Source organism: Argentina silus (genome assembly GCF_951799395.1).
Source record: "Argentina silus genome assembly, chromosome: 2".
Classification (NCBI taxonomy): domain Eukaryota; kingdom Metazoa; phylum Chordata; class Actinopteri; order Argentiniformes; family Argentinidae; genus Argentina; species Argentina silus.
This window is the reverse complement of record NC_139656.1, coordinates 14,328,657-14,340,897: the sequence shown is the minus strand read 5'-3', so window position 1 is coordinate 14,340,897 and position 12,241 is coordinate 14,328,657. Positions and strand designations below refer to the sequence as shown.

General features: G+C 43.2%; 1 protein-coding gene across 2 annotated transcripts in view; it reads right to left on the bottom strand.

Annotated features, from left to right (window-relative positions):
* Nucleotides 1-1,798: 1,798 nt before the first annotated feature.
* Nucleotides 1,799-12,241, bottom strand: part of dennd2b (DENN domain containing 2B) — a 46,337-nt gene continuing 35,894 nt past the window's right edge. For both annotated transcript variants that reach the window (XM_083693104.1, XM_083693103.1), the window contains exons 15-20: nt 5,837-6,014; nt 4,207-4,248; nt 3,937-4,048; nt 2,998-3,237; nt 2,602-2,688; nt 1,799-2,416 (exon numbers count right to left, since the gene is read on the bottom strand). In XM_083693104.1, coding sequence (XP_083549230.1) covers nt 2,382-2,416; nt 2,602-2,688; nt 2,998-3,237; nt 3,937-4,048; nt 4,207-4,248; nt 5,837-6,014 — 694 coding nt within the window. In that variant the 3' untranslated portion in view covers nt 1,799-2,381. The remainder of the gene's footprint in view (nt 2,417-2,601; nt 2,689-2,997; nt 3,238-3,936; nt 4,049-4,206; nt 4,249-5,836; nt 6,015-12,241) is intronic.

Genomic DNA, 12,241 nt, shown 5'->3' with positions numbered 1-12,241 from the left:
CATATTAGTGAAGTGACCCAGACAGCTTTCTTCCACCTGAGAAACGTTGCCAAAGTACGGCCATTTTTAACACAACAGGATGCTGAGAAACTAATTCATGCTTTTATCACTAGTAGGTTAGACTACTGCAATGCACTATTTACTGGTCTCCCAAAAACGTCTATAAAGAAATTGGAACTCATACAGAATTCTGCCGCTAGACTTTTAACTAAGACCAAGAAGAGAGAGCACATCACTCCTGTTTTAGCTGAACTGCACTGGCTCCCTGTTACTTTTAGAATTGATTTTAAGGTCCTTTAAATTACCTACAAAGCTCTTAATGGCAAAGCACCTTCATACATCTCTGACTTTTTAATATCCTATCAACCACAAAAAGCCCTTAGATCCTCCAATGCTGGTTTTTTAATTGTGCCCAGAGTACTCTACAAACAAAGCGGGGAAGCTGCTTTTATGTATTATGCACCAAAATTGTGGAACGCCCTGCCCATGTATATCGAACAGGCAGGCTCTGTGGTACATTTTTAAAAAAGAGCTTAAAACATACAGTACCAGTCAAAAGTTTGGACACACCTTCTCATTCAATGGTTTTTCTTTATTTTCATTATTTTCTACATTGTAGATTAATATTGAAGACATCACAACTATGAAGGAACACATACGGAATTATGTAGTAAACAAAAAAGTGTTAAACAAACCAGAATATGTTTTATATTTTAGATTCTTCAAAGTAGCCACCTTTTGCTTTGATGACAGCTTTGCACACTCTTGGCAAGGTGTGTCCAAACTTTTGACTGGTACTGTACCTTTACTGGAAGGCTTTTAGCTAACCTATTTTTAGCTTGTGCTTTATCCCCTAAACAAGTTTTTATTCTATTTATTGTATTAAATTTATTTCTACTAATTTGTTTTATATTATTTGCATCTATGCTATTGTATTTGTTCTTGCCATATTTATTTGTTCTTGTTTTAATGCTTCAAATGTAAAGCACTTTGAGCTGCATTTTATATATGAAAGGTGCTATACAAATAAAGTTGATTATTATTATTATTATTATTATGTAAGCCTATTTGCGATATAATGTTACAGCCTTTATCAACAAGGCACCAAATACTATGCATTCATAGACGCAAGATATGCATGTTATTCCATTTTAAACGTGAAATATTTCAGCCATTTCCGTTACAGTACATTAATGCCAAACTGTATAAAATCACTTGGTCTAAATTCTGACAGCTCAATGACAGGTTTCCCCTCAGCAATCCAAGTGTGTGGCTGGTGGGCTGGAATCCCAAAAGGCACCCATAGCCTGCCACATGCTGCTGGTAACCTAATTATGTCCTCACACATCACTCCAGTGGTTGTCACATGCTGTTATTAGCTCTCTTGACTCTTACTGTTGTTTGCAGCACTCAAGTCTGTCCTGGGTTCTTTAAGATATGTAATGCACTCTCTGTGTACATACAGCACCTCACAGGTCACTGTCTTCTACCCTACCATTAACCTAAAGTTGTGGTCATTGTTGATTGAGCTGACCTGGCTCAACTATAGTAGAAAGCTTGAGGGTGACTATAACCCTCCCTCCATGTGATGATGACACGCCAAGGTAGTTGTGGTGTCCTAATCTTTCAGAGACTAATATAAAACATAAAAACATATAAATAATAATAATAATAATAATAATAATTATTATTATTATTATTATTATTATTATTATTATTATTATTATTATTATTATTATTATTATTATTATTGTAATATCCCTGAACTGTATGGTGTGTGGTGACTATAACCTCTGTAAAGTGAAGGAATTCAGTAATTTGAAGTATTTTGTTTGTTTAATTATTGAATTTTACAAAGCAATGTATGTTTAAACATTTACAATCATTTACTTCATATGTTAATGCATGTACAAGTCCTCCCTAACTGCTGTGTAGAGTCTACAGCTCTTACCAGTCAGCAGAGGGAATGGACAATGCTGATGTCAAATACAAAAACCAAACATAGCAATTGTACATCCACCTCACATTAGCTCGCACTCACTCACTCAGTCTGATCCAATTCCTCACAAGCACACTTTAACGTCAGTGGTTACTCAGAAATAAAAGGCACATTCACTCTGTACCGTCCTACTACTGTAACTAGCCTCATATACAAGGTACCAGACACCTAACAATCAAGCTACATTGGAGGGTATCACAGCCAGTTTACAGTGAAATATGTACAAACGTTTCAAAATTTCATTGACTGTCATTAAAAGACAGACAAACAAGTGAGTAATTAAATAAAATACAGGGTTTTTGGATGTATCAGGTCTTCAGCACTAGGTTGCCCAACAAGGTTTAATGCTCTGGAATTTGGTTAAGTACAGTAGCACATTTCCTCAGTTCTTTTTGTGAAGAAACTTCATTTTACTTCCTGAAAAAGGAAACAAAATGTGATTAGGAACCATTCACATCATGTAATAAATGTAAAACATACAGTAATGCCATATAGGGGGTTTATATATAAGATACAGTACATGCGGGTTTTGTACCCGTGGTAGACAAGGGGTGTCTACCTACATACTGTATCATTTCAGCACATACTGTATTGTAACTCACCCAGCCCTTTCAGAAACTTGTTTACTCCACTTTGTTCTGTGTCTGGTAACTCCTCCAGGTACAGCTCCACCCTCTGTTCAAAGAGTCCTGAAACAAACACAACGAAAGATTTAAAACAACATGAAATATATTTCATTGTAAAGTAATAAGTCAAGCCCTCTCTGTGACACTGCACTGAATACCTGGCTACAACCTTTCTCCACTAGAGGTCAGTGCCAGCTCAGATTTGAACAAATCACTTCAGGGATGTAATCATGAACTACAATAGGACTGCATATTAAATGGACACCCTCAAATAGGTATCTTTCATTAGCAAGTGGTCAGGGTCATTATAGAGTGTCCTACTACAGGGTGGTGGACAGTGATGGTCGATCCTATAGGGTAGATATACTCTACCTTTGGCCCTGCACTTCCGTAGCTCCCGGTCTTGGATGAACCCTGCAAACATCTGGGACTCCATGAAGACACCCAGGAAGCGGCGGATGCTCTTAGAGGCCACAGACTTGCGGAAGGCCTCACGCTGGAATATTCGCTCTCCACGCTCGTTCTGGGTGAGAAACATGGAGTAGTGGCCGATGGTCTCAAGGAAGAACCGAATAAAGGCCTCTGACACCAGACTGTTCAAGGAGTTGGATTCTGTAGTGATAGAAGGGGTGGGTGACTAACATGGCATTACAGAGGTTGTTTCAACACCAAAACTGTCAAATACTTTTAATGTATACATGTTCCTAAATTGTATCTTCACAGAAGCAATGGATGAACTTGTACTACAGCAGAACTTTTATTGTTTTAAATTAGCCTGTTTTTGAGAATCAGGTGCAGTCTAGGGTTGTGGCACAAAAGCAACTGGATCAACCTTTAAACAATCAGAAAACCACCTGAGCCACTGAACCACCCCCATAGTTATTTACTGCAGAGTACGCTGATTGGTCTGGCTGTATTTGACTGTTTGTTTGCCAAGGGCAAGTAGACTAGGACTACAAGTTCAGTCTGTCCAAAAACCACCCAAATAAACTCCACATGACACTTACAACTAATAATAAAGCTGCAGCAGTCCATCTAATCTAATTCGATTTTTAATATCATTACTAATTCCAAAATAGTACCCATCAATCCACAGCACTGCTGGTAAGTAGAATACATAGATATGGTTCAAGAATTCCAAACCAACCCTTTAAGTTCTCATCTCTCTGCAGAAAAGCTCTCTCTGCCAGTGTATACTGCTCACTGACAGTGCTGTACATGTTCTTGTTCACAGGGGTTGGGACTTTCTGTTGTTCGAATTAACACATGGATCTGCTTTAGTCAAGGAATTATGATCTGTCCCTTGTTCACCTTCGTCAGACTCGCTGTCAGAGTCCGGGTTAATGATGTCATTCCTCTGCTCCAGAGCTTGCTCAAGAGCTGACTGAAGTTTCCGTGGCAACAATGAGGCCTCATCGTCCATCTATACACATTAAAAACATCTCCATTAGCAACAATAAACAACTATGGTCAGAAAATCTGGTGAAAATATCAGCTCATACCATATCACACTTATATTACATACTGCACAGTGGCTTTGCAATCTTTGTTACTTTGAGGTATAAGTGAATTCACACCAACCTGTCTGATGAAGCGGTCTGTTCCCAGGTCAACCATCAATGCCTGAAAAATTGACAAAGTGGCATGTTTAGGGACATTCGTACAAACTCGGGCTTCAAGTGAGAGACAAGCTCTTCCAGAGCAGATGTGGTGAAACAGATCCTTCAAAGTATTAAAAGGATACTAGGAACTTAGAGTCAATCAGCGTCATCAGGCGGATGTAAACAGACAACAGATGTTGTTGACAGGCTATTAGCCTAGGCTTAAGAGCCCAATGTTAATTATGACAGACAGGGTGAGAGGGTCTTTTCACACATACCACACAGCCTAAGGGGCAGATGCTGACGCTGAGTTTACTACTGCATTAATGGCGGAGCAGCGCTGTGCTTAAAGAGGCCTGCTGGCTTGTCCTGCCAAGCTGTTAAGAGAGTGCCAAACCCCCCCAGCGAGGGCAGGATCCCAGAGCCCTGGCTGCTGTGGCACTGCAGCAGCTGACCAAGCGCTGAGGCCACATTCACTGGTGTGCGTGCGTGTGTGTGTGAGTGAGTGAGTGTGTGCGTGCGTGTGTAGAGGCATGCCAGGGTAAGAAATACTACACTAACACAAGGATGGATTTTTGTGAATTTCCCTTTGTCCATTCTACCTCAGCAAATTAGCACTCCCTTTCAAGAATGCTTCATCATAACAGTTCAGCTGGGATTAGACACTCACCCTCCTCTCTCTCTAATTGGTGACAAAACAGAGTCAACGCCCTATCAAACTTTACCGACAGCACTCTTCTCTGCATAGGCAAGGACAGCTCTGTATGGCAAACCTCATGGCGTGAACCCTGAAAACTCAATACTGAGAACAGCATGGCTTGAATTCTAACAGCTCGATACTGGGAACCTAAAGGCTGGATGGGCAGGAAAACAGAGGAAACAGGTCATGTTACACTTAGCTCTCTGAGAGAATTCAAGTTTGAGCCAACATCATCTTGTTACTGTGAATTCAACAGAGACTGGTTTAGAACCATCTCTGGTATGGAAGGCTTGGATAAAACTTAAACAAAAAATGTTTGGAGTTCAAGTGGGTCTGAGAAAATAGGATTCTTTTTTTCTAATGGTCGGACAAAGATCAGAAGGGGTATTCCACCATAAAACCCTGTAATAGTCACCCTGAGAGTGTGTCTGGTTTCAGTCCAAACCCTCATAAGGGGTGGTGCCCCCTGGACTAAGTCCCTGAGGGGGGGTGGGAGGAGAGAAGCACCATGATGCCGTCCCTATGAGTAGTTCCAATCAGATTATGATTGCTTTGAAACTGTCCCATAGCTGACACAATCAGGCAAGAGGATCAACATTTTCTGTGCAATACTCACCAGAAATAAAAGTAAATGTTTTATAAAAACATGAAGGGTAATTGAGGGCGTAATATACAGTAGGTTGTTCCTGTTGACTTGTGACAGGAAGGCCACTCCCCAGTGTATGACATAGGGAGGTGACAGTGGAATAGCCTCAAATCTGTGGCAAGATCAGGAGCTGGGAAAACCCTACATAGAGCAAAACCATAAAAGTCAAAGAGAGCAAAGGAAACAGAGAGAGAGAGAGAGAGAGAGAGAGGTAAACAAGGCAAAGACAGTCTGAAAGAGAAGGTTGGCGAGATGAAAAAGTACCTCTTCCACAGGGAGGTCTTTGAGTTTGGGCAGTGAGCTGGACAGCAGTCCCACCAGGAACGGCGTGGGGCAGCAGACGATGTCCACCATGGAGGCTGGAAGCACAGGGATGAAGGTGTGCTGCCAGGAGAAGGGGTAGAGCAGCGCCACCACCGCATGGATGCAGCTGGACAGGGTACTGGAGGGACACACACACACACACACACACACACACACACATCAGTCACCTTTACACTGACAACAGCACAGCAGGGGCCTTGTCAGCAAAACTAGACATGAACACTGTTATGGAAAAACATGGCGATGCCAGATTTTCCATCAGATATACAATACTGCTTTATCCTGACTTATGAAGAGGAGTGGTGTATTGTGTTATCAAGTGCACCCTCCCAAAACAACAGCCTGCAGCAGATTTAAAAAAACTGTGAACGGACATCACTAAAATGTGGACTCTCATGTGTCAACAAAAGACAAAATACATGCTGAGATTTTTACCGGGGATTTGTAAGTGTTCATTATCTGCTTATGACATCAAGAGGAGAGCAGGAGTGAGCCTGTATTGCCTAGCTTAACATAATTAGGGAAGCAGTCTTCTATACAACGTCCAAACCAAACAACAACCTGATCCTCTTTGCCTTGAAACAATTACTTTTGTATATGTGAGATGAACCAGCACAGCTATGCACCCTGGCTTAACACCATGTTCTTCCCTCGCTTAGTCTGAGGGACAGTCTGAAATCCATCCACAACAGTCTGTTCTTTCTCTCCAACAGAAGAAGAAAAAACAGGAAAAGAAAGAAGCAGGAATGGCTCCTGACTCCCTGCTGCCAAAAGTGAGATGTCTGTCTATTTGTCTGTCTGTCTGTCTGTGTTTGTTTTGTCTGTTTTGTCTGTACAAGACTGAACACTGAAACAGCAGACAGACAGGTTCACCCATGGCAAGAATTCAAACTCCACCTCTCCCACTGACAGTGTTACGCCATTAAATGCTACAAATCCCACAGCTACAGGCCCGCTCTATAAAACCTTGGCTGATTACAGTTAGCACTGCCATTGTGGCAACACATATTCTAAGTCTGCTCTATTGCCCATATAGATGGATTTGGTGAACAACCGTGAACACCGTTTTGTATCTCTTTGATGTTACACAAAAAGCACGATTGCCAGTAAATTTCAACAGCTGTGGCTTAACACAAAATCCAGATAGCATGTTGTCTTTCTCACGGTCCCCAGCTTGTTGACAGTGGCCGACCCTCCTCCCCCTCTGTCCCCCGCACACTGTACACAGAGAGTGAGAGAGAGCGAAAATAAACCATGAGGCCAGAAACACACAGATACCACAGCTCTAAATCAGTGTGGATCGAGACCAAGACTAACCATCAAACGTGGTATGCAAACACTTTCCACTTGAGATGAATGCACTTTTAATAAGGAATGTTTTCCATAGTCACTCTGTTCAACAACAGAGGGCACATCCAAGCAAACACAAAGTACTCCCATCTACGTGACATTAACCACGCTTCATCAGAACCTCAACGTTAAGGCATTGAGACTGTAATACAGGGTATTTTCTCAGAGGGTCTTTCTCTTTCCCTGATTTCTAGTATTTGCCTAAGGAGTTGATCATTCCAACCAGATCCTTGTCTCCTGGGTTTGACGTGTTGCAACAGGGAGTGATGGGGCTCAACTCCTAGAACCTTAGCCACAGGCTAGACCCACCGCTACACACACACTGGTACTATGAGGATTATATACACTCGACCCCTTAGGGACACACTTATGGGAAAAAATGAACTTGCAGTAAAAACACCCAACACCCAACCCAAGACCTGTCACTCCGTCCACGTAGACCTTAACTGTGTTTAGGAATTCTAGTGTTTGGAGCAGGTTTTATGAGCATTACGTACAGTATTAGGAATGGTTGGGCCAGGTTCTGAGTGGCTGAGCTTGCAGATTCTCCCCGACCGGAAAGCCGGGATAGAGAGGCTTAGTCCGCAGGTGCAGGCCTGGGAGAAGCTACACTACCAGGGAGGAGGGAAGGGGGAAGGGGGAGGGGGGACCACATGTTTAGCACCATATGCTTCACTTCTCCACATCAGAGCAGCACTGTATCCATTACCTCAGCCCAGCTTAGCCTACTAGCCTTGCCTACTAGCCTAGCCTAAGATAGGAGCTAGCAGGAGCCTCAGGACCACAGCTGTCCATTAATGGCTCATAATGTAAGACTATCACTCAATCGAAATCTCATAATGTGAGATAAGCTTGTGTAAATCAAACTTTTGTGCATATCTCCATTTGAAATCCAATTGGCAAGTTATGAATCAGCCCTCTGTCCTATTATAAAGAGAGGATGTACTGTGTTTATACATTTTTATCCACTAGCAGCAGAATGTTCTGTATTCCCATCAGAGCCCAATGGTTTTTCCCTACTTCCTGTATGTAAGGATCTGTAGTCACCTTCTCGGCCTCTGCTCTGAGCTTCCACTATGAATGGTTGCAGCAGAAGCTGTCCAACAGTAACAGTGTCCATCTGCGGGCAACCACGTGTGTGTGTTATTCAAACAACAATCATGTCTGAATTTAATCAAGTGGTTCTCAAGAGCAGCATTGCCGTGTGTGTGTGTGTGTGTGTGTGTGTGTGTGTGTGTGTGTATGTGTGTGTGTGTGTGTGTCTCCACCGTTGGACATTCAACCACACAGGGAACCTACTAAGTTGTTGTACTGTAGGTTGTTTTGGTGTGGTGCCGCATTGCACAGCATGACTCGACCAGTGTTGCACTGTAGAGTAATAAGGGACTAAATAAACAGTACAGCGTGTTCCCTGATTAGAGCAGCACACTGTAACAAACTGCAGTGGCTCACTTTAACAGCCTGGGGTTACAGCCATGCTGTCATACATCACATTGCTGCTGCTACTGCTGTTGTAGTAGTCTGGAGATATGAACTCTACTCTACCTGAATCTACATTCACTCCAACAGGTGGTATTCATTTATAAGCAAGTAATGAATGGGGTGTGAGTAAGGATTGTGTGTTGTGTGTGTGTGTATTTGTTGTTCCCTGTGCCTCTTCCCAGGTTACTGCCCTTTCCCTTCCTATTGCCATGGTGACGGCATAAGTGCGCACACCTGTTCTCACCTGGTCGTCAAGGGTGGACTATAAAAGGCTGGGAGGAACTCATAGATGGTGCCAGTGGGCCATGATGGTGCCAGTGGGCCATTCAGCAACCTATTGTGTTGTGCTATAGCGCTCTTTTACTACGGTGGTAGTGTGTACCGGTACCGGTGTCGGTAAATCTGACTCTCCTTGAGAGTGTGTTTAATTACGGTGTTAACCTTATTTTGCTATAATTTCTATCTTTTGTTAAATCAGTCCTCGCTTTCTCCCCTTTTTGGGAAAGTAGTTTTCAGTTTGCAAGTTCTCTGAACTTTGCTATTATTTTGAATTATCAATAAATTATTGGTTTATCTATATTCTCCCGTCTGCCTCCACTTCTTTGTCCCTCGGTCCACCTTATTGTTACTCCCCTCATCCCCTAGATCTTACTTGGGGACGTAACAACCTGATATAAGGACCAATACAATGTAATAGGCTTAAATCTGGTGTGATTACCATGTATGTACATAGGCTAGGAGTAACTTAGCTGTTGTTATAGATACGGTGTGAGGATGAGAGGGAACTAAGGAGCTGTGTAAGGGGAAACTAGGTAGAGAAACCAGTCCTCTAGTCAACCACGGAAAACAAGAGCTTGATTAATTCACCATGACCATGAGAAAAGCTTTTGGTCTCCCTCTGCACCCCCTCACTCTCTCTCTTCTTCTCTTTCTCTCTCTTCCTCCCTTTCTTACCCTGCAGCTCTCTCCCTCTATCCCACTCCTACCTCAAACCACTTTCTTCCCCTTCTACTGTGGGCCTCTCATGAAACACAATAGAAACATTGACTTATTAAAGCACTTCTGTAATCCAATACCTCTTCTACTCTCAGATTGAACAGAAAAATCTGGTTAAACACAGGAAAGAGAGGCAGTTCAATCATCTACACACCCACAGGCGACCTCTGACAATGAAACCATGGCAAAGTCATTTAGGCCAACAGAGAGGCAGATCAAACACAATACACACTCTCTCTTTCTCTCTCTGTCTGGTTAGTGGTAACCCTCTGTCCTGGACAAGTCGCTGGGGGGCTTTGTTTACATATGAAAGTAATACAGCAATCTCGGCGAAGAGTTTTCAGGTAAACTGAGTTAAGCAATTACAGACTTACATAGTGAATGATGATTCATTTAATTAGACCTCAAAGTTTTTATTACAGTGGTGAATCATCATCAGTTTTTAGTAATTGCCTGTCTGGCTGTTTGATGTTCCAGATAAGCAACATGTCTGATAGAAACGATGTCTGACACAAACCAAGACGCTTGCTTTCGAGAAACAGCCTCCCTCCAGCCCCCAACAATTCAAATACAGTACAGAGCACAATAAAGGGTTAAGGCGGTACAGTACATGAAACCATCAGAGACACATTCCCTAACATGGCCTGTTTGATTTTTTCACTCCTTCAGATCCTATTCCTATTGGCTATACATTACAGGAGACAGAGTCATACATCATGTTCTGGCAGGGTATTCTGGGTATTCTTGGATTGAGTTGCACACTCAAGCTCCCGTGGGACAAGACCCTTTATCAGTAGTAGTGTCTCCCCCAACACAGGCAAATGTCACCCCAAAGCGGCTTCACCAATCATGTTTTCAATGGGTACTCAGACACTGGGGGTCTGTCTTCAGGGGGGGACGCTGGCTACCATAGCACCATCTGTTGTAGTTCTTGGTGTGTGCCCTGGCGAGTAAGGTCTGTTTAGACACACAAACCTAAACACATGTACACACAAAACTGAGGCTTTTGACTGATTAACAAACGATTACAGTGCAGGACAACAAAAGCTGCCAGAGAGGAGCACAGTTTGCTTTGTGAGGTTAATCCTCAAGGAAATCGTTTTGCCTTTATTCAAAAGCTGAATAAAGAGTTGAATGGTGAGGTACCTCCAAATAAAACAGTGCCTCCCTATTGCTGAGCATTGTGTTGATACAAAGCAGCTTTTATGATGGATAGGGTTTTTAAAAAAAAAAAGAACATTCTATATTTTCAATAAAGTTATGAGCAGGGCGGGCCTTGATACTGACCAGACCAGTCCATGTATCTCAGTGTCTGCCTGTAGTTCGTCATTGTAGTGAGAGTTGAGTTCAGTGGCGTTGACTAACATTACAACAAGCCCAGACAAGACAATGGCAACAATGAAGCCATTAAACTGTGCAGCTCTGAAGTCTTTGCTACCAGTCATATCTAAAACAATGACCATCTCTACACACGGGCCCTTTGATAAAGACGACTGATTAACCATCCATGGGATAAGTGCCAACTGACATGAGGCCGGCAGTCATCGTTTGATAACTAGAACGATGACAAAAACAACTTTCTCTAAGTCCCCCTGGGTGCAGATTGAGGGCCGTTCTACACGGGGAGTGAACGTGGCGCCATCCGTCATACGGTGACAGTGAAGCCATGGATCAGAGGGGAGAGTCGTGCACACAGGAAGTGCATTCCTTCCCCTCACAGTCACTGCCCCCACTGATGTTTGTTTAAACTGTCCTCTGATATGGAGAGAGATTACCCTCCCTCCATAACCCCCCCCCCCCCCCCGGCTGCAAAGGGCCCCTCGGCCCAGAGTGGTGTTCTGTAACCAGGGGGCAGACTGGTGGTAGGACTGACTACTGGTCCTCTGAGATCCCCCCCACCTCTTCCCCCTCCTCCTCCATCTCCCAGTATCAGCCCCGCCCTGCCTGCTGAGTCTTGGACAGTGGCCCGAGGCAGAGTCCTGACCCACTTCTGGCTCCAGATCTCAACTGACTGACTGGGTCCAGGGAGATTTTCATTTACGGCTGCCACGGCAGTGGGTGGGTGCGGTCCTAGATGGCTAACACAGATTTATCTAACAGTTCCCCAGCCCGCATGCTAAACCTGTTAAGCCCCAACTGACAAAACCACAGTGGAAGGCTGCTATTAGCTGTGTGGCTCGGGTGACTAGCAAGCAGATCCAGTCAGGAGTGAAATCGGCCATCGTCGATAAGGGTTAGCCAAAGTGCACAGGCACAGTGGCAGGGCAATCCAAACTAATGAAGCTGTAAACATTTTATGAAAATGTTTTTATAGTTAGATATAGATAGAAGTTAAAGGAATAGACCAATTCTTTAAAATTTGAAATATGTCATTTGTGGGAGAGGAAATACACCAAGACAGGTGACACTGAACTCCAAAAATAATGGTTGAAACACAGCCACTTTATCATCTAAAATCTGTAGCCATGTGTCCAGATTTAGAGAATCCCTAAGCTCAGCACTGTTTTGGTTCTGGGT